Genomic DNA, 21,392 nt, shown 5'->3' with positions numbered 1-21,392 from the left:
AATATCACCTGGTTTCCACATAATGGGAAACTCATACTTCTTGGTAACTGTGATAAACTTCTTTCAAAAATTAATGGATGACTCTTTAAAGTACTCAAAAATGTTTTCAAGAGACACTGATATGCAATTCCCAGTCTGATCTCAATTCACACTCTAATTTACCAGGTAGTAACATTCCCATGTGTTTACCAGACTGCAGTGGCCATAAAATATTAATCAGTTATAGTAAGACACTGTTTCCTCTCTGCCGCTTTGTTATTTTTCAAATAAGAAGTGGAGTCAACCAGAGAAACTATATCGTATATTTCTTTGCACACCTGGAAACACTGCTGAGAGGTCTCCTGTCACTTTGAAGTGACTGCTGTAGCCATAGAACATTGGAAGAACTGAGAGCTACAAAAGTGGAAGAACTTCCTCCTGTAAGAGTTAGTGCTGTGCAGCCCTGTTCCACCATTTTGGTTAGCAAGGTGAACTTTTGAGATTCCTTAATGTCCAAAACTGCTTTTGTTTTTGTTCTTATTCAACACAGTGTGTGTGTGAAGGAATCTGTACAATTCTGTTGTAGAAGTCAAGCTCAGCTACATTTATAACGTTTTTTTTACTGTAGCATTTTTCTTCCCCCTTTCAGACCTACGAGAAGAAAGGGTTAGTCTGTAACTAAATGAAATTTAACTTTTACCTTAGAGAATGGAAAAGTCATCTCTAACAGAATCAGAGGCGGCAAGTTCCTTATCTGAATGACTCATGATTGCACTTCTGTTTTAAAAATTTTGTCTTTACAAGCATAGATAAGAGTACATTCCCATTCCAACACAGTTTACAATCTAGGTAAAAAGTCTACAATAAGGGAGGATCAAAATCCATTCCTCTCAGGAGCACAACATCAAAATTATAGAATAGGCTAGGGATAAAAAGCATGGTAGATTTCCACATCCAAGACTTTGAATTGTTATTGGACCTGTTTTTTTAAAAGATCACGAAGCACACTGATGTCTTCTTTCATTGTGCTCATGCTGGAAACAATTACAGTACCAGCTCTGCAGTTTCAACATTCTGCTGTGTTCACTGGAAAACCCACTGAAATCAACTAGCCTCTGAAGACAACAACTAGAACACTGCAGCTTGCACTCAAATACCCTTTAATGCTATGGTTCCTTGCTTATCCTCTACTTCTTCCCTGTGAGCTTAGAACCAGTCTCTGTATGCAGTATAAAACTGGGTTAAATCACAGCACTAAATAGCATCTAAAAATGCCAATGCAAGCTCAGATTGTTTTTGGTTATTAAAGACACTACAGTCAGGTTTCTTTAGAAAATGAGCTAGGCAACACGAGCAGTTGAGTCAGTACAGTTGAGGAGACAATCACGCCAGGCAAAGGGAAGGTAAGGTATATGTAACGGGCAATTTGAAGCCTCTGACACCACTTGAATAGCAAAGGGTAAAAATTGCCTCTGAAAGAGCCAGAAAAGAAAGCACTGACATTTGCACATATGTCATGGATGCAGGGGGCAGGAGGGTAGATGTACAGGCATTATGTCCTGTGTGTCTCTTCAATATCATATAATAAGAATTGCTTTTTACTTATAGCATGAGAAGGTTAAATAACGTTCTGGTATGGATCAAACACTTTCCATCAAGCATTGGTCCTCCAATTGCATAAATGGATACAGCAAATGACAAAACCAGGATGTTTTGTGATTCATTCCCTTCAGGAGCAGCTCATAGTCCAAACAGGCCTGGCAAAGCCTCAATCTTCCCCTTATTCTGCTGGTTTTTCCCTCTCTTACCAGTGTGCCATCCCCTCTTTTTTTTTTTTTTGACAGGGATGAGATTAGATCAGCTCCCTGGACCTGCTGAGTGTGTCAGATCACAGAAATCTGACTTTGTGACCAGGGAGCAGTTGTGGGGTCATCTGGCAACCATGACTCACCTCCTCATTAACTGCTGTGCGGCCCAGCCCTGCAATAGTTCTCCAGGTGGGTGAGGCACCTGCACCTTCCGGGGAGCCTTCCAGACAGTGGAAAGAGCTGCTCCTCTAAACTTGCAAAGACACAGCCTTAAAGAGGAGGACAAACCCTACTGGAGAAGATAGTGTTTGCTTCTTAGTAATTCCATTGCAAGATGTCTGTGTTCTTTGCAAACAGACATTCGTTATGGAGACTTTTTTTTTTTAAACTTACTTTATTAAAATTAAGGAGTCTACACCACTACTGGGAGCATGTGACTACAGAGCTAATATTCCACACAAGGAGGATCTCCAAAGGACAATGGCTGACTCCTCAGTTACTCTGCAGCAGCAGCGTGCAGGTGTCATTGCTGTGGGCTTAACTGGTGCATCAGCTCAGCAATGACACTTCAGTGTTCATATTAACCATTCAATTAGAGGTGGCTTGAAGCCCGAATTCCTCCCCACTGTGACTTCCAGCCTTGAAATGCTTTATTTGCCTTATGAACACTTTACAACAACTTTCTAAAATTTACATAATTTCCAAGACTGGTGAAAACCCTGTTCTGTTTAGTTAAAGCTTGATACACTTCACCACAACTTGGACTCCTCCTTATTCACAATATTGCTTGTAACGCAATCCGCAGAAAACCTGTGAAAAAGTAATTTCTTCTGAGACTGAAATTGTTTCGTAGCAGTACAAGAGATGCAGTGCTTATTATTATACTTATAAACCTGTAATCTGCATCACATCTTTTCCATACAGAAATTAAGCTGGCCTAGCCATGCTCCCTCATTATTCTGCAAAGTGGTTCATATGCAGGACCACACAGTGCTGCATGACAGAGAATCATGGAATCACAGAATACGCAGAGTTGGAAGGGACCCACTAGGATCATTGAGTCCAAGTCCTGGCCCTGCACAGGACACCCCAAGAGTCACACCATGTGCCTCAGAGCGTTGTCCAAACACTGCTTGAACTCAGACAGGCTTCGTGCTCCATTTCCCCTCGTGAGGATGTTGAAGACTCCAACGAGGTCTCCCCTCAGCGTCCTCTTCTCCAGGCTGAACAGACCAAGTGACCTCAGCTGCTCCTCATAAGGCTTCCTCCTCCAGACTCTTCACCATCCTCATGGCCTCCATGGACGCTCTCCAACAGCTTAATGTCTTTTTTATATGAGAAAACTCGTCAGAGGAGCACTGAGAATCACCTCCCTCCGACGACGTGCCACCACCCCGCCGCGCTCCCCGACGAGGGGGGACCGGACAGGCGGTGCCGCGGGCGGGCTCTGAGGCGCCCGAGCCCGCCCTGACCGGCCCCGTGATGGCGGAGGCGGGGCCGGGTTGCCCTGGGAGTGGGACCCGGCGGGCTGAAGGGGCTGCTCCGCGGTATGGGCAGAGCCATGGGGCTCGTAGGGCTGCTGCTGGGGCTCGTCCTGGTGCCCGCCGTGCTGGTGAGCACCAGCCTCCGCCACGGCGCCCCGCGGACCGAGGCCGTGCCGGGGCCGGCGCCGGCCGACTGGGAGCTGGCGGCGGACGCCGTCTCTGAGGACTCGCTGTGGCCGCTGCCGCAGTGGCTCCGCACGTCCCCCCGCCAGCTGCAGCTGGCGCCCGGCCGCTTCCAGCTGGTGCACGGCGCCGGCTCCTCGGCGCGGCCGGGCTGCGGGCTGCTGCAGGACGCCTTCCGCAGGTGAGCGGCGGCGGGGCCGCGGGCCGGGGGGCTGCAGCGGCGGGAGCAGCCGCCTCAGGGCCCCGGCGGCGCCTGTGCTTCCCCGGCAGGTACTACGAGTACATGTTCGGGCATTCCCGGCGGCGGAGGTGGGGCCGAAGGCCGCTGGCTGCCCGAGCGGAGCCCGAGCTGTCTGAGCTGCAGGTGGTGATCGAGGCGCCGGACCCCGGCTGTGACAGCTTCCCGCACCTCGGCTCCAGCGAGGCCTGTGAGTACCCGCACGGCCGCCCACCGCGCTGCTCCTTCCACGGCCCAGGCGGCACCGTTAAGCGCTGGGTTTCCCATCACGTGTCCAGTGTAAAAGTCAGCAGGGTTTTGTTTTTGGGGAACTGGAAAGCACGGGCTCACTGAGGTGGTCAAGACCGTTTTAGAACAGTGGCGACCGGAAGATAATTCCTGCCCTTGATGCTGTGGGAAATCTCAGCTCACAGGGAATCATGAAGCTCATTAGACATGTCGCCTGTGATTTCTGCAGTTTAGCTACCGTACAGGTAGCTGCTACTGTCCTTTCTAGCACATAGCATTAGGAATCAGAGCTACTATGCTATGGAATATCCAGTTATGTTTGGTGAAATCTGTGTGTAGTCAAAGAGATCATCCCTTTCAGTACAGGGTGTTGAGTGAAGGCTGTCTTTGTTTACCTTATGTTCTCCTTAGAAATTACTACACTTGAATTAAAGCTACTTATACTGAGATATGCACATGGTATTTCCTGTTTTTCCAGGAAAAGCAGAAAGTGTGTGTTGAACTTGTTATTTATCTTGCAGTGTTATAAATCTACTTTCTATCAGTAGGTACCAGAAAGGATTTAAAAACATGGTGTTTATATTGGATTTTTCTGTGCTTCTTTAGTTCTGTGGTTAAAGTCCAGACTGGAGAAGTATTTTAAATAAAGAACTAATTACCAGAGAATTTTCTTAACAGAAATAAGGATGAGTGATAAGATTGCTTTTTGTCTGGGCAGGCTAGCACAGGAATCAACATATTCAACTCATCTACTTCTGTTTTGAGGTAATCTTCTGTACTAGGGAAGGCAGTTGTTTGGTATCCAGGATACAGATCCTTAGAAAAAGATCCTTCTAATCTTAAATCATACATCAGCAGCAGGATTAATTCCACTTGACTTGTAATAGAATGTACTGATATTAAATGTACTCTGTTTTTGGCACAGCTAAATAGTTTTGTGTGCAAGCTTATAATACATTTCAATGCAAATAAAATATAGCAGCAAAAATACTAAAGCTTTAGCATTTTTCTGCCACAGTCAGGTTATTGTGCTGCCATATTACTAATTTGAACTTTGAACTGGTTTGTGAACTACAGATTTTTACCAAAGCTGGTTCTTCTCTTCTGTCACGCAATCTGTCAGATCATATGATCTTTAGGTTGCATTCTTTAGAACAGGCACAGTTTTTTCCCTCTGCTCTAAGAAATGAGTTTCCTGTTAAAAATAACATGTTTTCATCATGTGGTAAGCTGAGCTTTCCAGACTTCAGTGAGTTTTTAATTTTCTGGGTTTTTGAAGCTTTTTGAAGGAACAAATTCTGAAAAATGGTGGTCACTTGATGGTTTGGATGGTGTGGCTCCTTAGTAGAGATAGTATTTATCAGTCAGTGACTATCCTATAAAAAGAGTATTGAATATGTAATGAAAGTACCTGCCCTTCTCCCTGCTGAGTTCTTACCTGCTTGTATAAAAGGTTCCAAATAGCTTGTTCTGTATTCAGTTAAGGTATTATATCTGTTCAGAAAAAAAAGCCTGCTCTCTTGGAAATAAATCTGTGACAATTGATCACAATTTACCACAGAAAGACTTGCAGTAGTCTTCTAAGTTCTCTTTCTTACCCAACCTTGCAGTAAGTGCAATCTGTGCTTAGTTTAACATGGAAGACTGAGGTACTTTCTTTGTGTCGCTGAATGGCTTTTTCCTGCTAGTTTAGGTAAATGTTTGAACTGTGTATTATATGACAAAACATTCTTTGATACATACACAGATCAAATAAATCTTTGTACAGCAGTTCACCCCTTTTTTTTCTCTGCTCTGTCAGATGTGCAATCCTGGTCAGCTTATTGCTTTGCTGTTGAAATAATAATATAAATCTATAGATTTATAGAAATAGTATATTTATATATATATATATATATATATATGTACATGGTTAAAAAAATATTTAAAATATATTTGTTTCTTTACTACAGTTTAGTGAATCATCTTAAATGCAAAACCAAAATTATTTTACCTTTTTTTTTCACCAGTACTTTGTTACACAAAGTTAAGGGACGATTGTTATGAAGTCCTTCAGATACCATTCTCCATTTTACTTACCTTACTTCATCTCCCTGCCCCCATACACATGTCCATTAGATGTGGGGTCAGTAGAGTGACCTGGCATCCTATTTGTGCATCAGGCACAGCATCACCAGCCAGTCACTCTGTGCGGTGCAGCCTCACTTTGAATATTGTGCGCAGTTTGGAGTGCCATAATATAAGAAAGATATAAAGCTATTAGAGAGTGTCCAAAGGAGGGCTACAAAGATGGGGAAGAGCCTTGAGGGGGAGCTGTATGAGAAGCAGCTGAGGTCACTTGGTCTGTTCAGCCTGGAGAAGAGACTGTGGGAAGGCCTCATCATTGTCTACAGCTTCCTCATGAGGCAAAGAGGAGGGGCAGGCACTGGTCTTTTCTCTGTGGTGACCAGTGACAGGATCCAATGGAATGGCACAAAGCTGTGTTAGGGCAGGTTCAGGTTGGATATTAGGAAAAGATTTTTCGTCCAGGTGATGGTTGGTCACTGGAACAGGCTCCCCAGGGAAGTGGTCACAGCATCTAGCCTGACAAGAGTTCAAGAAGCGTTTGGACAATGCTTTCAGGCACGTGGTGTGATTATTGGGGTGTCCTGTGCAGGGCCAGGAGTTGAACATAATGATCCTAGTGGGTCCCTTCCAATTCAGAATATTTTATGATTCTATGGTCTGATTATTAGCTTTTTTCCTTTGTCATTATACCATTAGAGTTAGTACCTGGCAATATTATATGAAAAGTTATATCTCTAATAAAAATATGTAAGCATAATCTATATGAAAGGAAGGTGAAAGGAGAAGTGAAATTTTTGTGGTTAAGTCTGGCATAGTTACTCAACCCTTATCACCATGCCTTAAAAGCGGAAATATAATCTGTTATGTTTTAAATCAATTGAGTTAAACTTGGCTGGAATTTTGGCCCATGTACAATATTTTAACATTGCCATTATTAAGCACCTCACTCGTTTTGTCTTCTTGTTTATTAACTGTTGACTCTCTGAACAGTAGCTCGCATTATATCAGAAAAACAAATGAAAAATAATTGTGCGCTGTGACCGTTAAAAACAGTCATTTAAAAAAACAAAGGGACACATGGCACTTGAAGAATCTCTAATGCCTATTAGCATTGGCCTGTCAACTCATGGTTTCTTGAGGAATAACCTTTTTCTTTTCTTTTCTTTAGATCATTTAACTGTAACTGAGCCTGTGGCTATACTGAAAGCTTATGAGGTATGGGGTGCTTTAAGAGGTAAGTTGCTACTTTTCATATAGAGCTATTTGCTTAGGTCTTACACAGACTTCATGGCAGACTAAGAACCAGCTGATCACTGAGCTGTGCCCACATTCAGTATGTCATTGGAAGTAAGCTTGGTCAGGCCAGAAGGATACTCAGATGTTGTTGGATCGATGTTCCGCATCTCACATCCAGTGGCGCACCGTAAGTGCACTCTCGCTTGCCTGAAATCAGCCAGGCCAAGCAAACCCCAGGTGCTAAAAAGCTCTCTGATCTATAGTGTAAACAGATTATTCTCTGACTGCACCTAATAACTTGACATACTGAACACATTACCACGAAGATCATAATGCTGAAGTTTCAGTCTGCTGTTCTTACTGCAATGTTACACCAACAGATGTTACTCTCAGTAACTTTCTTACTATTCAAGGATTAATTTGCTACCGCTGAGCTGTAGTGATAGTATTCAGTATCTGTGTGTAATGGAGAATTTGAATGGTTCTGTCTTCGGAATTTTTAGAACAGTGGTGCTTGAGCAATTAAGGAAACTGTGCTGAAAAGAAGGAAACTCAGCTACAAAGCATTCTTTCTTGCTGTGTGAATGCCTGTAAATAGTTGTGGTCCTGTTTTTAACTAAAACTTTTAAGGGCAAGTACTGGGTTGTATTCCACATCCCTTTCTTGGATATTTTTCCAGGTTTGGAAACCTTCAGCCAGTTGGTTCATGAAGATGACTATGGAAGTGTAAGTATTAAGTAAAACCACTGTCCTGATTATAGACAAACAGATTCTTTACTGGCTGCTTTTCTAGAAACAGCAGATTTACCCGTTTCATTCAGTAACTTTTCAGTTTGTTAACAGATTTCCTAGAAACACTTTCTGAAAAAAAAATGTATTTCCTGTTTGAAATTATGAATATTAAATGAGAGTTCTGATTTTTAAATTTTGTTCTCATAGTTTCTTGTCAATGAATCTGAAATCAATGACTTCCCAAGATTTGCTCATAGAGGAATCTTACTAGACACTTCAAGGCATTATTTACCATTGAAATCTATTCTTACAAACCTGGTAAGTGGGCAGTTTTGTATCATTATAATGAAGGCTCTTTGTTGTTGTGTTTTGTCCCCTGAAGTAGGTAGCAACTGGAGCTGATATGAAAGAAAAACCCACCTCCTCTGGCTGACTTGTAAAAGGACAGAGTGAACTTTGTTAAGCAAAGGTCAGAACAGACTGGAGAGGAATCAAGTAGGCAGACACAATGATTAGTGAATCTGTAAAGGGGGCTGGGATTTGTGGTACCTTGGATTCTCCGTATTTTTTGTTGCCCAAGCCAGCTAATGTGTTACTTCTTGGAAGCATATTCTGAGACATCTGACTGTCACCAAGCAATACATAGGAGACCTTGCAAGTTCTAGCTTCAGTGCCAGTGATTTCAGGAAAATTCCCATCTTTTCAGTAGCCAGGCTTTGGTAGTCCTTTTCTTAGGCTGCTAAGAGCAAGCCAGTGATTAAGTATTACAGAGCAAGAGAGAAATTTGGAAATGTTCACTGGAAGCTCCTGAAAAGAAAACCCCAGACAAACAAAACAAACAAACAACAACAAAACACAAAACAAATAAAACTTTCTCCAAAAAGCTTATGTAAGCACACTAAGAGTTTTATACTCCCACCTTGATGGAAAGGTAGTGAATTTTTATAAGCATAGCAGCCAAAGCTGTGGGGTTTTCTGTCTTGCACTCTTTTTTTTTTGTTGTTGAAATCCTTGTAGAAGGGATTATTTAGTGAATTGAAGTGGAGGAACAGGCATTTTCCTGTTTTGTCTGTCTTGCTTCTCCAAAATGAAATAATACTTGAAATTTCCCCTCCGTGTTGCAGAACTTTGCAAAACAGGTTTAAGATGGGCAGGAAGAGTGCAGGTAAAACCAGTCTTCATTTCTGAGGTCATCCTTGAACTATGCTCAGAACTTGTCCAATTTTTACTACTTGTTTTACCTTCAAGGTCAGTGCCTGTTCAACAAGTAGTGCTTGTGTGTAGTGTTTCATTTGCAATGGAGGGTGCTTCTCAAGTAGATACTTGTGCTGTTGTTTGTTGTCTTGTCTAAAAAAGATATCGAAAGAGACTTGCATTTCTACCAGTTTTGTGTTTCTGTAACTGTTGCTGTTCTGTTTTCTTTCCTTAAATTGCATCTGTATCTCTCCAACACATTACTAGAGCTATCTTTTATGCAATTTTGCTGGTTTAAGAACAAGTGTACTTTTCCTCCCACCTCTGTGCCTGCTTGAATCCAGGGTAATAAAAAGCATCAGTAATCTCTTCACTGACATGTGGTAATAAGATGCTTAGGGCAGCAGTTCACATACCTTTCTTATTCGTGTTCAGCTGTTGTACTGTATTTGCAGGAAGGGCATTGCTCTTGAGAGAAGAGTGGCTGAGGTGAAAGTCAGGAGATGTAATTTTCTATGTGGAAGGATGGTATTTGATAGAAATGAACAGAGACGTGGCAGTTAAAACTTCTGCAGTGTAATGAAACAGATGAGATAATTTTGGGGAATGAACAAGGTATAAATATCCTTTTGGATTTGGTGGGAGTTCCTGAAGAGATTTTATCACTTCTTTAAACACAGATTGGTGAAAAAAAGAATGGGAGAAATGTGAGAATAATTGTATTGTGGCAAGGGATTAGAAAACAGCTGTGTTGCAATCAGTCATGAACAATGTAGAGAACGCTTATTTGGCCTGCTCACAGCACATGCTTCTACGGACTATCAAGCTAGCATAACTCAGGGTACGTAAGTAACTGTCCAACTGGAGTCATAATTCTAAAATAAGTGTGTTAACATTGATCTTATCTTCAGTTTCAAAAAAAAAGGGAAGTAACGACTGTAATAATTGAACACGTAAAGGAAGCACTGTCTTTTGTGGGGAAAAAGCATGGTTTATTTTGTGTGCATTTGAAATGGATTCTTCAGAAATCAGTAGCAAGAATGGATGTACTAAATAGGAATTACAGGAAACTCCCTTATGCTGTTAAGTTTTTGAGTCCAAAGTAGTTATAAAAGTATAAGCTTTTCTGTAAGCTGAAATATATGATGGTGTATACAGAATTGCCCAGAAATGTTCTGAAGTGGAAGAAATTAATGAGCGTTTATAGCAGTTCTTACTACACAGGCGGGTAGAAGAGGGTTAGATCAAGAGCTTGTTGCCAGCAGAGGTGCAAATAGATGGAGAGGAATGAACCAGTAGAGGTGTGTGCTTCTAGGATTCAGTGAAACACACTATGCTTTTTTTGCTTGGTTTGGGTTTTTTTTGTTTGGTTGGTTTTTTTCTTTTTTAGCTGTTGCTTTAGGTATGCAGGATATGCTCAGGCGTGGACTTTTTTCCATAGGTTTTCTATGAAAGTGAAGTGTTTGACTAAAGTCTTTTGCATAATTTCTTACAGGATGCCATGGCTTTTAACAAGTTCAATGTTTTCCACTGGCATATAGTAGATGACCAGTCATTCCCTTACCAGAGCATTTATTTCCCTGAATTAAGTGATAAGGTGAGTGAACATCATTGGAGTGGGGTGGGAGGGCTGAAATCCAGTACATATTTCATGAATATAAAATGCAGAGTTTACCAATGATTGAGTACATCTGCTTTGGCTTATTGTGAAACAGTACCACATGACCAGTAATCAGCAAGTCCACATTTAGGATTCTACCTGAGTGTCTGTGTGGACTATTTTCAAATCTTCCTTGGTGGAAACATGGTATATGGCCTTCCTAACTCTTCTGTGCAGATTTACTTAATGATCCTCAGTGTTTGCAGGACTTCAAACAGTAATGGTATGCAAATAAGTAGTGAACACTGCTTGAATTTCTGATGGTGGGTTTTTTTAACTGTTAGGCTTCCTGCCACTTAGATGTAAAAGAGTTTCTTGCCAGATTTAGGTTTGGAACCACTGCAATAATACTTTTGCCTTGTCTGAGATCTAACTTTACAAAACATAACATGCCTATAAAGAGGTACGAAAGTGAGAAGTTGTTTTCTAAAACAAATACAGTGCAATGTGTCTCTTTATTTCTAGATTCATAGCAGGCTTTGTTAAATTAGTTGAAAGTCATGAGGTTCTTGCTCAGTCATGGTACGGTAGAAACCAAATCAAACATGAATACTTAAGCAGACTAAGCCTAAGTACAAGATTACTGATTCTGTTTTAAAACGCTTGCTGGAATCTGCCCCTCATGAAAATTGTGTAGGCAGTGCTTGAGCAGATGCCATGAAGAATTTTATAATTCAAAAATTGTAGATGTTGCACAGTGCAGTCAGATTATTTTTCCTAGTAATGGCTATGGAGTTCCGTCCTATGCTCCACTGACAGCTGGAGAGAGGAAGATGGCTTTTGTCTCAATAGCCTCCTCTTTGAAAATCTTCTTGTTTGCTATTACGTTTTTTGAGTAACTCAGCTGTGGAAACCATTTCCAGAGAAATGAAAGCTTAAGGTGCTACTAGTCATGAAGAGTCATGATGTATTCTTACCTAGTTTGGGTCTTTAGCAAGCATCTGTTTCACCAAACTGTAGCTGTCTGGGTCGGTCATTTGTCACATTTTTTGGGTGTGAGGGAATAGAATAACGCTCAAATTCAGTGTCACAAAACAAACACTCCCCGATACTAAATTGGTCACTATATCAAAACTGAAAAGCAGGGGTGTTGGAAGAAGACACCATTCTTTCTGAGTTAGCAGAATTTTTCCATTAGTCTTGCGTGTTATGTAGCAGGAGCCCTGTGTTTCAGAGCTAATGGGAAAAAATAACTTGCCTCTGTACAGAAGAGTTGAAAACTGTATCTTTCAGAAATCTGATGGAATAGAAACTAGCTTTTCTGTTTTCTTCAGTAACTGTGAGCTAAGGAGGAAATAGTGGTCTTCTCAAGGAGGTCTGTCTCAGTGTTGTGAACTTGTTCGTTTGTTTTTTGATTGTCTTTTTCTTCTCTCCACTAGTCAGCCAAAAAGTTCCATCAGTGCAGTTGCACATGTGATAAACCAGAAAAGGCTAACTTATAATGTAGACTGTAGAGCAGTTTTACAACACTTTAGTCCAAATTTTGTGAGCTGCTGGTATAGTGTTTTGTAAACTGTCTCTAAATGTGAGTTATTTTACAGGGAGCGTACTCCCGTAATCTCATCTATACTCCTGCTGATGTCCGTCTGGTGATTGAGTATGCCCGATTAAGAGGCATTAGAGTTATCCCAGAGTTTGATACCCCAGGACACACGCAGTCTTGGGGAAAAGGTATGTCCAAGAAAGTATTGTTAAGAAAGAAATTGTTAAGAGATTGTGGTGAGTAGTAGCAAGCAAATGGATTTTTTAAAAAGTAGTCAATAAAGTGCTTTGGAAGGCCCCTGATAATAGGTAAGGAAGGGGCAGACTCTGTGATGTCATGACCTTTACTTGTTACAGGAACTAAAATGAATGAAGAAAGTTGACACGTCCTGTGCTGGATGTGTGTGCAAAGGTACAGATCTATTCTGCCTTAGACTTTATGTTGTTGATATCTCCTCACTCAGTACTCAAGTTTAGAATAATAAGGCAGTGGCTAGAAATAAAGAGTTGCTGTCTGGTGTAGAGTAGATATTTCTGCTTTGGGAAGGTTCTTTCAAAGTGATTGATGTTTATCTCTTAGTAAAGCGGTAATCTGCCAGTGTACAAAACACAGCTAAGTTGGATACTTCTTCTCTCTCTTACCTTCTTGGTCTTACAGTAATACTTCTCTTGATACAGAATGCTGGTGTTTACATGTACTCAAGGACCAGGAAACCTTGTGCCTTAATTCAATGTGCACTGAATGCAATTTCACTGCAATTAACTTAAGATGGTCTTGGCCAAAAGTAAAGATTTTTTTAGTGCCTCATAACTTCAGCTTTTATTCATCCTGTAGGACTGTGGCTATAATGTTGAAAGATGTTTTAGGCTCTTTCTCAGTAATTCAAAATGAGAAGGAAAGTAACAAGGCAAACCCCAAATTTGCTAAACACACTCTTTCTGAATCCTTTATCTCAAGTGGTCTTTGCACTTACAGCAAACTATTAAATCACTGGCTTGCCTGGCTGTATGTGGGGGTTCTACATTCATTTGAAGAGCAAGTTGATCTCCCTTGCCTAAAATCAAGTGTTCTTGATAGCTTCCTGTAGTTTTTTTTAATGCAATACACAGGAGCTAGTCCTGGCTTTGCTTATGAACTTGGGTGGCTATGCTTTGCTTGCATTCAAATTCAGGATATTGGAGAGAAGTCTTAATGCTTGTGAGTAGGGTAGTAGAAGCAATTTAGCACTAGGGCCTCATTTGGGGGAAATGTGCTCAGAGTAGGAAACACACAGGCAGGAAGGTGCTGCTGCTGCAACTACAGTGTACTAAATAAGCTGGATTTAGGTATCTCCAACCCACATACAATAACTTGTTCCTATTTAGTTATCGTGGCTCATGTTGCTTCAGATATCTTGACTTGAGAACCATTGCGTAGTTTTGATCTCTATTTAGCCTTCCTTTCTTGTGTAAAGGTAAATTCCTAGAAGAGTGAGGTAGGACATCTACCTTGAGCTATATACCTCACACCTACTTAGATGTTAGCAAAGCAGAGTAATAAAAATAGGAAAGAGGCCTCTGAAGCATACTCTTATGCTTGGCTTTCTTCTAATTGGCTTCCTTCCTAAATCCATTAAAGTTTTTTTTATTCAAATAGTCATCCAAATGCTGTTTTTCAGACATGTTACGTAAATTAGTGTGTGTTAAATCACAAATCTGAAAGTCCAAGTCCTAATTGCCAGTTAGAGGGTTCTTCAACCTTGTCCAAGTTGTTTTATTTCATTCTGCCTCTATTTGATTATTCTTGGAATAGGTGAGCACTTAAGTCATGAATATTAACCTTTTTAATATGGGTAACTGCTTCTTCCTGCTAGTAAAGCTAGCATAGCAACATGGAAGTGCATGTCCTCTATTAATTGTTTTTACTAGGTCAAAAAGATCTTCTCACTCCTTGTTACGATGGAGGACAGCCAACTGGGTCCTTTGGACCTGTAAATCCTATTTTGAATACAACTTATGACTTCATGACTAAATTCTTCAAAGAGATCAGCAGTGTGTTTCCAGATGCATACATTCATTTGGGAGGAGATGAAGTGGACTTCAGTTGCTGGTATGGTGACAATTCAAAGAACAAATGTCTAGTGCTTCTTAAACCTATCCACATCCATTAATTATGGAACTCAGTTGCATGAGGCAGTTTTCACTGCATGACCAAAAGATCTCCACTCCTATCTCTATAATTATCTACATGCAGAGGATTTGTGATTCTCAACAAGCAAGAGATGTTGTGCAGAATTTTACTTTGTCTAGTAGTTTCACAAATGCTCAAGTACTCTGAAGGATTTCTTTATGAAAATTAACCTGGCAGGAAAGAGAACTAATATGATAGAAAAGTACTAGATAAGATAATTAACATTTAAATACTGTATGTTACAGTAGATCTTTCCATTGAGTTCTGCCCTCCAGAAAACACACTAACACTAAGTAGTACCAAGCTGATTCTTTTGTGTTTGTATTTAAAGTGTGACATGTATTAATAGAGCTCTTAATTTGTTTGTGGATTTTGAATATTTTGGAGTCTCTTTGCTGGAGTAACTGATAGTACAGAATTTGAACATTTTGATGATTCTCTTTAAACATCAAAGATTCTCTTTAAACATCAAATCCGAACACTCAGGACTTGATTTAATTTTTATAGAGAAAGAAAACTTCTGACAAATGCTTTACCACAGAAGTACTGGTTTGCTTCTGTGGTAAAAGCACAAAATTGATGAGTTCCCAGACCTGCTGACAGCCTTCCCACTAAGTCACAGAGATGCCAGGAACCCCAGAGCTCTTAAGAGTTTGAGGCAATCTGCCAGAGACCGCTTCAGAACAGGGACTCCACTAGTTTTACCAGAGAATTAGGACTATTGGCTTTACTTCAAATCAGGATGAAACTGTTCCAAAATATCAAAGTTGTGTTAGCCTGCTGCTTCTGCTCTATTTTGCATTCCAGGCTATGGCATGCCAAAGGCACCATCTAGCACTGTGTGTAGGTGGAAATGTTTGGGAAATCTGGTTTAAGACATAACAAAAATAATCTTTTCTTTAACTTGTTTCCTTGTTATTATTTAAGGAAATCTAACCCTGAAGTGAAAGAGTTCATGAAGAAGCAAGGTTTTGGCAGTGACTATGCTAAACTGGAATCTTACTATATTCAGAAGTATGTTAGTTTTTTTATTCCTGCTCGGTTTTTCACAGTCACTATCTGAGGGTGGCATTGAGGTGCAGATACTAAAGCTGATGTAATATCTATATTGTTTTCAAAAATTGACACATGGGGGACTACCCACTTTAATACATCAAATGTAAAGTTCATAGCTTTAAAATTTGGGATACATCAAGGATATCTAGGCTAGTTTTACACACACTATGAATGTATTGGATATCTTAAACTAGATATCTGCAGTAATGGCAGCACACAGGCTGTGGAGGAAAAGGTTTTGCAGCCATTTATTTGGCTCCTTAAATAACATGGATTTAGTCACTGTGTACAAGTTGCTGGTAGTTCTGAACATGAGTTTGTGATGCACACACACACTGTTATACGCATGGACTTAAGAGCACTGAAGGCCAAAACCAGAACAACATGTTTTTCGTGGTACCCTATGCAGTGATGGGAAATGTCAGATGTGCCTTAGGGTAGAAAATATTGCTACTTCAAGTGCCTGTACTTACTGAAGTTCACAAACCCGATCTTATTTCTAAATTCCAGCATTTTGGACATTGTTTCCTCCTATAACAAAGGACAAATCATCTGGCAAGAAGTGTTTGATCACAAAGCACAGGTAAGATGGGAAAATTAATAAGATACTTTTGTATAACAGCACAATATTGTGGAAGGCTTCCCAAGTAGGCTACTAAGTAGGTCTGTTTGTGTTTCTTAAAAGTTAAAGCAAGTCTTCTGACATTAGCAAGTCTCCCCAGGTGTGAGGCCTCCCTTGAAATTACCATTTGTTGACCATGTAAAATAGGTGGGACAGGAACACCAGCATTGAAGTTCTTTCTGAAGGTGAACACAGCTAATATAATGTTTTAAAGCGTCAGAGTAAAGGGTAGGGAAGTTTCTAGGAGTTTCCTTTTTTTTTTCCCCCTCACACAACTGTGTGTCTGATCTAGTAACACCAGATGCTTGGCTTTTAAGAGCTGGTCAGATATGGGGTGCATGTAGGAATCCTCTTAGAGCATTAACTGTCTGTAGTATAACCTAGGCTTCACTCAAAAGAGCTGTGTTTAAAACCAACAAAGAGATAATTAGCTTTAGACTTTGGGGGAGATGACCACAGGTAGCTTCCAAAATGTTCCCCTTCAAAACAAAATAGCCAGTTTTGAAATTCATTATCCTTTTTTCCTGATAACAGCAATTAGGATTGTCATTAATGGCTTTTTGGGGGGGGGGGGGGGCGATCGGGGTTGTTTGTTCTGTCTTACCCCCTTTTAGCTGAAACCAGACACTGTAGTTCAAGTGTGGATGGCAAACAGCTATGCTCGTGAACTGAGCAGCGTCACTGGAGCTGGGTTCCCCGCTGTCCTGGCTGCACCCTGGTACTTGGACTACATCAGTTATGGGCAAGACTGGAAGAAATACTACCGTGTTGAACCACTTGACTTCCCTGGTTTGTTACTTTTTTTATATGCATGTTCTGTGCATGAAATTTTTTGGTTTATAGAAAGGTGTAAATGGAAAGAATAAGGCTGTTTAGAGGGATCATTCCATCACTGTGATTGTAGTGTAATCAAAGGAATTTAATGTCAACTAGAACTCTGGAAAATTCTTAAATTTAAAAAAAAAAGAGAACTTTGCACTTCTCACAGGGAAAGGTGTTACCTTCCTCAGGATCTGATACTGGTGCTTGTGTGAGACAGAATGATGGACAAGGTGGGCAGGTGCCTCATACTTCAGGTGCGGAGTTGTGCAGAATGGCTGCTGGTAGACATATGTTAGCAAGCTTCTAGAGTGTGAAACTGTTTTATAGAAACATGTTCTCTCCTTCTGTCTAAAGCTGATACAAACATGTTATGCTTTCCATGGGGCTTTTATTTTGTGCAAGGTAGGTCTCAGAGCTGATTAGGAGGAACACCTGACTAAGTGGTTTTTTCAAGGAATGTTCTGCATGTGATAGAATGAACAGTTTCCATCAGGACTGATATCCCTGAGGAATGTCAGGAGGCTGAGGAATGTCTTCAGGGGATAAAAGGTAAAATACTTTCTGAAAGAGAGGAGAAGTGGCTTCTCTGGGCAAACAGCCTGGTGGTTCTCACATTCAGTAACAAGACTACTAAAATGTTAAGTTAGTGCTCAGAATAGTTTTATATGACCAAACAAGCAACTGAACATCAATCCTTTCTAAGTATCAGAAAATTAAATTTTTGATATATTCTCATCTTCTGGAAAAATAAAAATTCTGACCTTCTGCTTTGAATTCAGGATCTGAAGAACAGAAGAAACTTTTAATAGGTGGAGAAGCCTGCCTGTGGGGGGAATTTGTGGACGCAACTAACCTGACACCAAGATTATGGTATGAACTGCTTTATCATTAGGTTTTTAAAAGCCAGCTGCAAGGATCTTAATTAATCCAAGAAGACTGTATGATAGTGGTGACAGTGCTCTGTGCTGAACCTGAGCAGCTATAAAAAAATTTTATCTATTCTTGGTTATAGACCATACCTACTCTAAAACTTAGTATACCTTTACAGGCCTCGAGCAAGTGCTGTAGGAGAAAGACTCTGGAGCAGCAGGAATGTGACCGACTTGCAAGATGCCTATAGAAGGCTGAGGAATCATCGCTGCCGCATGCTCCGGTAAGATTTAGTGGCTACAGTGTATCTTGGTTCTCATGTCTTATAACCAGTGGAACAGAAGTACAGACCTAAAGTGCTGACCTGGAAGTGAAGGGAAGAGAGGTAGTCTGGTTTGTATCCACAGAAGAGGAAGAAAGATGCATTAAGATAGGAGTTCTAGACAGTTTCACAACTAACATTTAGGTTTTCTCAAACGCTGGTGCATAGTTGGACTGCAGCAAGAATGAAACATGCCATTTTATTTCTCTACAAAAGTTTATGACAATTATTGAAAATCTCAACACTATGTGGAAGTATTTCAAGGTAGAAAGAAATCAGCCTTTTAGAGAACAGGATACAAAAGCAGTTATAGTCAGCACTTAAAACTGAAGCACTCTGCTTGTATTCCTGTAGGTGTCTTAAAATGATTATCTCTTTGAATCACTGGCATTTAGCTTACAGTACACACTAGCTCCTTAAGAGCTAGTGAGTGACTGAAGGACTTGTAAGTTTTGATTTGTTGGGTTTATTTCAAGCTGGCTTAAAATCATGGCTAGGCTTCGCAAACGAAGATTTGGGAAGGCTCTATCCACATTTGCTACAGGCACACTGGTGGCTTATGAGGCCAATACGTGACAGACATATCCGATTGCAAAAGGCACAGCAGAAAGACTCCTTAGATGGTGTATTCTGCAATACACGGTTCTTTCTGCGTTGCCTTTTTTCCTCGAGAGTGATCCTGCGTGTGTTCTCAAAGGAGACAGCTGTGTTATAGATGGTGTGTCTCCAGGCCTCCCGATTTGAGGCTGGAGTAGATCAGTTATGGTGATCAATATGGCCAAGGCTGAGATGTTTCAGGGAGTCCTTGTATCTTCTCTTCGGGGCTCCTCTCTTCCAGCAGCCGGTGGCAAGTTCACCGTAAAGCAAGATCTTAGGGAGGCGGTGGTCCTTCATCCTGGAGACGTGCCCTGCCCATCGCAGCTGCGTTCTCAGTAACATGGCCTCAATACTTGTGACTGCTGCTTGCTCTAGAACAGATGTATTGGTCACATAATCTGACCAGTGGATGTTTAGGATTGTGCGGAGGCAGCGTTGATGGAAGCGTTCTAGGAGATGCAGGTGGTGGCGGTAGATGACCTGTGATTCAGAACTATATAAGAGAGTCGACAACACTGTGGCTTTGTAAACACTGATCTTGGTGCTTTTCTTCAAGTGTTTATTACACCATACTCTTTTGTGGAGTTTTCCAAAAGCACTATATGCCTTTGCTAAGCTGGCTTAAAATAATGCTTAGGAAACTAGCTATGTGTAAATTGTGCTATCTTCCTCGGTCATGAGAAAAATAGATACATTGAGGGAGTTAGCAAATACATGTTAAAAACAAGATTATAGGGCTTTAAAAACTGATGCCCTATTACTTAACAGGATGGTGCATCTCTTGATGGGGCTTAGGGAAAACACGAATACAACTGAACAGTGAACAGTGGCTGCACCACTAGGATTAGGGTTTTACAGTGAACTAAGCCATGTTAGTCCTGGACCTGGTTAACTCTAGTGCTGCATCTCCATCTTCTTCCTTAACACTGGTACTTGTATTGCTGTATAGGGAGCTGGCTGGCTGATGACAGCTGCTCTCATGGTGCTGGCATGAGAGATGCAGGGGCAGACTAAGCACTACTCCCTGTACTTACTGCACATTTTAGGACCAGAAACTAGTTTAAAGAAAAACTGCTTTGCTGCCTTAGGGTGAACTATTCCTGTTAGAAACTGACTACCTTAATAAAAGGACATGTCCTCCTGAAAATTATTCTTTTGATACAGGTTTTGAACAAGAAATACACTAGAGAAACCATCCCCTTTCCAGTGATGAAATAAGCATTCCTTAGAGCTGCAGTTCTGTTGCCTTTCATGTATACAGACCCTCCTTAGAATTGTGCAAACTCAAAGAGATGATTTAGTATCAGGCTATTGTAGTCTTAGTGTGTGGGAAAAGGATTGTGTTCCTACTTATGTTTTTATATATGGTGTATACATAGACCATGGCAATTGTAGAAGGCCAAGGAGACTTTCCAAGCAGAATGAACAGCTCTGGCTTGCTCTGCAGCTGGTTATGAGGGAGTGAGGGAATGGATGGGTAGCACTTTGTAACAGCTCGGTTGTGGTCACTGGAAGAATAACTCTGCCTATTGAAGGTTGAGGCCACTGCTCTTGAAATAATACAGTGAAAGCAGTAGCTACTATTCAGATCTAAATTCAACCTCCCCTAGGACACAGCAGCCCAAACTGAAATGATAATGGGAGAAAGGAAACAACAAGGTGGGCATCTATTCTAGAGGCCTAGACACCAGCCCTGCCTTTACTAAGTAGAGTAGGACTTGCTTAGGTGCAGCAATAGTTCAGCTGAGGTAATCCATTATTCAGTTTCTTCCACTGCAGCACTTTTAAACACTAGTAGCAGTAGTATCTAGTCCTTAAATATTCAAGAAGCAGAATTTTGACTACAACTTCTTTAACTCTGAAAATTTTTTTTATACTAGCTTACTGTACCATCATAAACTACGAGGGCTTGGTTAGTTTGTTTTTAAAGCCACATGAGAACAGACTAATTTATGATAGTGTAAGCTGGAAGAAATCTTGGCTCCCCCCAAATATGAATGAAAATTACATAATTAGAGCTGCATATGGAGGAAACATGAGGGTTGGGAGCAGGGAGAGTGTGCAAATGTGAATTGATTTATATTTGCATGTTCTTATAACTTCTTTTCAATAAAAGCTGTAAATTTTGCATAACATCAAGACAACTGGGTCCTGAATTTAAGCTTTTCAACATGTTTGCTAATAGCTCGGTAGCTCTGATTGAAACAGAGAACTGAAGTACAGTTAGAAGTAGAATAGGGCCCCTTTTCACTCCCTAGAGACGACATCTGTTATTTCTTGGACATAGTTTTGTTTATAGAATGGAGTGCCAGTATCTCTCTTCCTGCCTATACAAACAGCCAGTTGTTTGATTGTAGTCATACACGTTCCACTTTATTTTAACAGCCGTGGCATAGCAGCCGAACCGGTGTTTGTTGGATACTGCGCCCATGAAGGGAGACGGCCGTAACTGCTGCAAAGACTTCTCCTCAACAACCTGAAGTGCCTCTGGGGAATGCATATGTATTTGAATCAAGATTTAAAATTTTCACTTTTAAAATAAAATTTTTTGATAACCTTGTTGGAGTAAAAATGGTTGTTTTTAGGGTTTTAGAAACTGGGATTCTTCACTGTGAAATCCTGAAACTTGATACCATAGTTAT

At 40.8% G+C, this 21,392-nt stretch overlaps 1 protein-coding gene across 2 annotated transcripts; it reads left to right on the top strand.

The window, feature by feature from the left end:
* The first annotated feature begins 3,280 nt into the window (after positions 1-3,280).
* Positions 3,281-21,309, top strand: HEXB (hexosaminidase subunit beta). Of its 2 annotated transcripts, XM_064641171.1 has the most exons (14): positions 3,281-3,635; positions 3,725-3,882; positions 7,156-7,221; positions 7,903-7,949; positions 8,163-8,273; positions 10,645-10,746; positions 12,351-12,480; positions 14,200-14,380; positions 15,389-15,475; positions 16,028-16,100; positions 16,754-16,928; positions 17,741-17,831; positions 18,010-18,114; positions 21,136-21,309. In XM_064641171.1, exons 1-14 carry the CDS (start codon positions 3,337-3,339, stop codon positions 21,197-21,199), a joined length of 1,689 nt encoding a protein of 562 aa, XP_064497241.1. In that variant the 5' UTR covers positions 3,281-3,336; the 3' UTR covers positions 21,200-21,309. The 2 variants fall into 2 exon arrangements, with proteins under 2 accessions (XP_064497241.1, XP_064497242.1); XM_064641172.1 differs by lacking the exons at positions 3,281-3,635; positions 3,725-3,882; positions 7,156-7,221; positions 7,903-7,949; positions 8,163-8,273 and adding an exon at positions 9,231-9,990.
* The last annotated feature ends 83 nt before the right edge of the window (positions 21,310-21,392 follow it).

This window comes from Pseudopipra pipra, chromosome Z (genome assembly GCF_036250125.1).
Source record: "Pseudopipra pipra isolate bDixPip1 chromosome Z, bDixPip1.hap1, whole genome shotgun sequence".
Classification (NCBI taxonomy): domain Eukaryota; kingdom Metazoa; phylum Chordata; class Aves; order Passeriformes; family Pipridae; genus Pseudopipra; species Pseudopipra pipra.
The sequence above is the reverse complement of the archived record's forward strand: the minus strand, read 5'-3'. Positions and strand labels throughout refer to the sequence as shown.

Coding starts and splice junctions, on each gene's coding strand:
- HEXB (XM_064641171.1), top strand. CDS start 3,337: ATGGGCAGAGCCATGGGGCTCGTAGGGCTGCTGCTGGGGCTCGTCCTG. Junction 10,747..12,350: donor TCCCTGAATTAAGTGATAAG/GTGAGTGAACAT, acceptor GTTATTTTACAG/GGAGCGTACTCCCGTAATCT. Junction 18,115..21,135: donor CATCGCTGCCGCATGCTCCG/GTAAGATTTAGT, acceptor TTATTTTAACAG/CCGTGGCATAGCAGCCGAAC.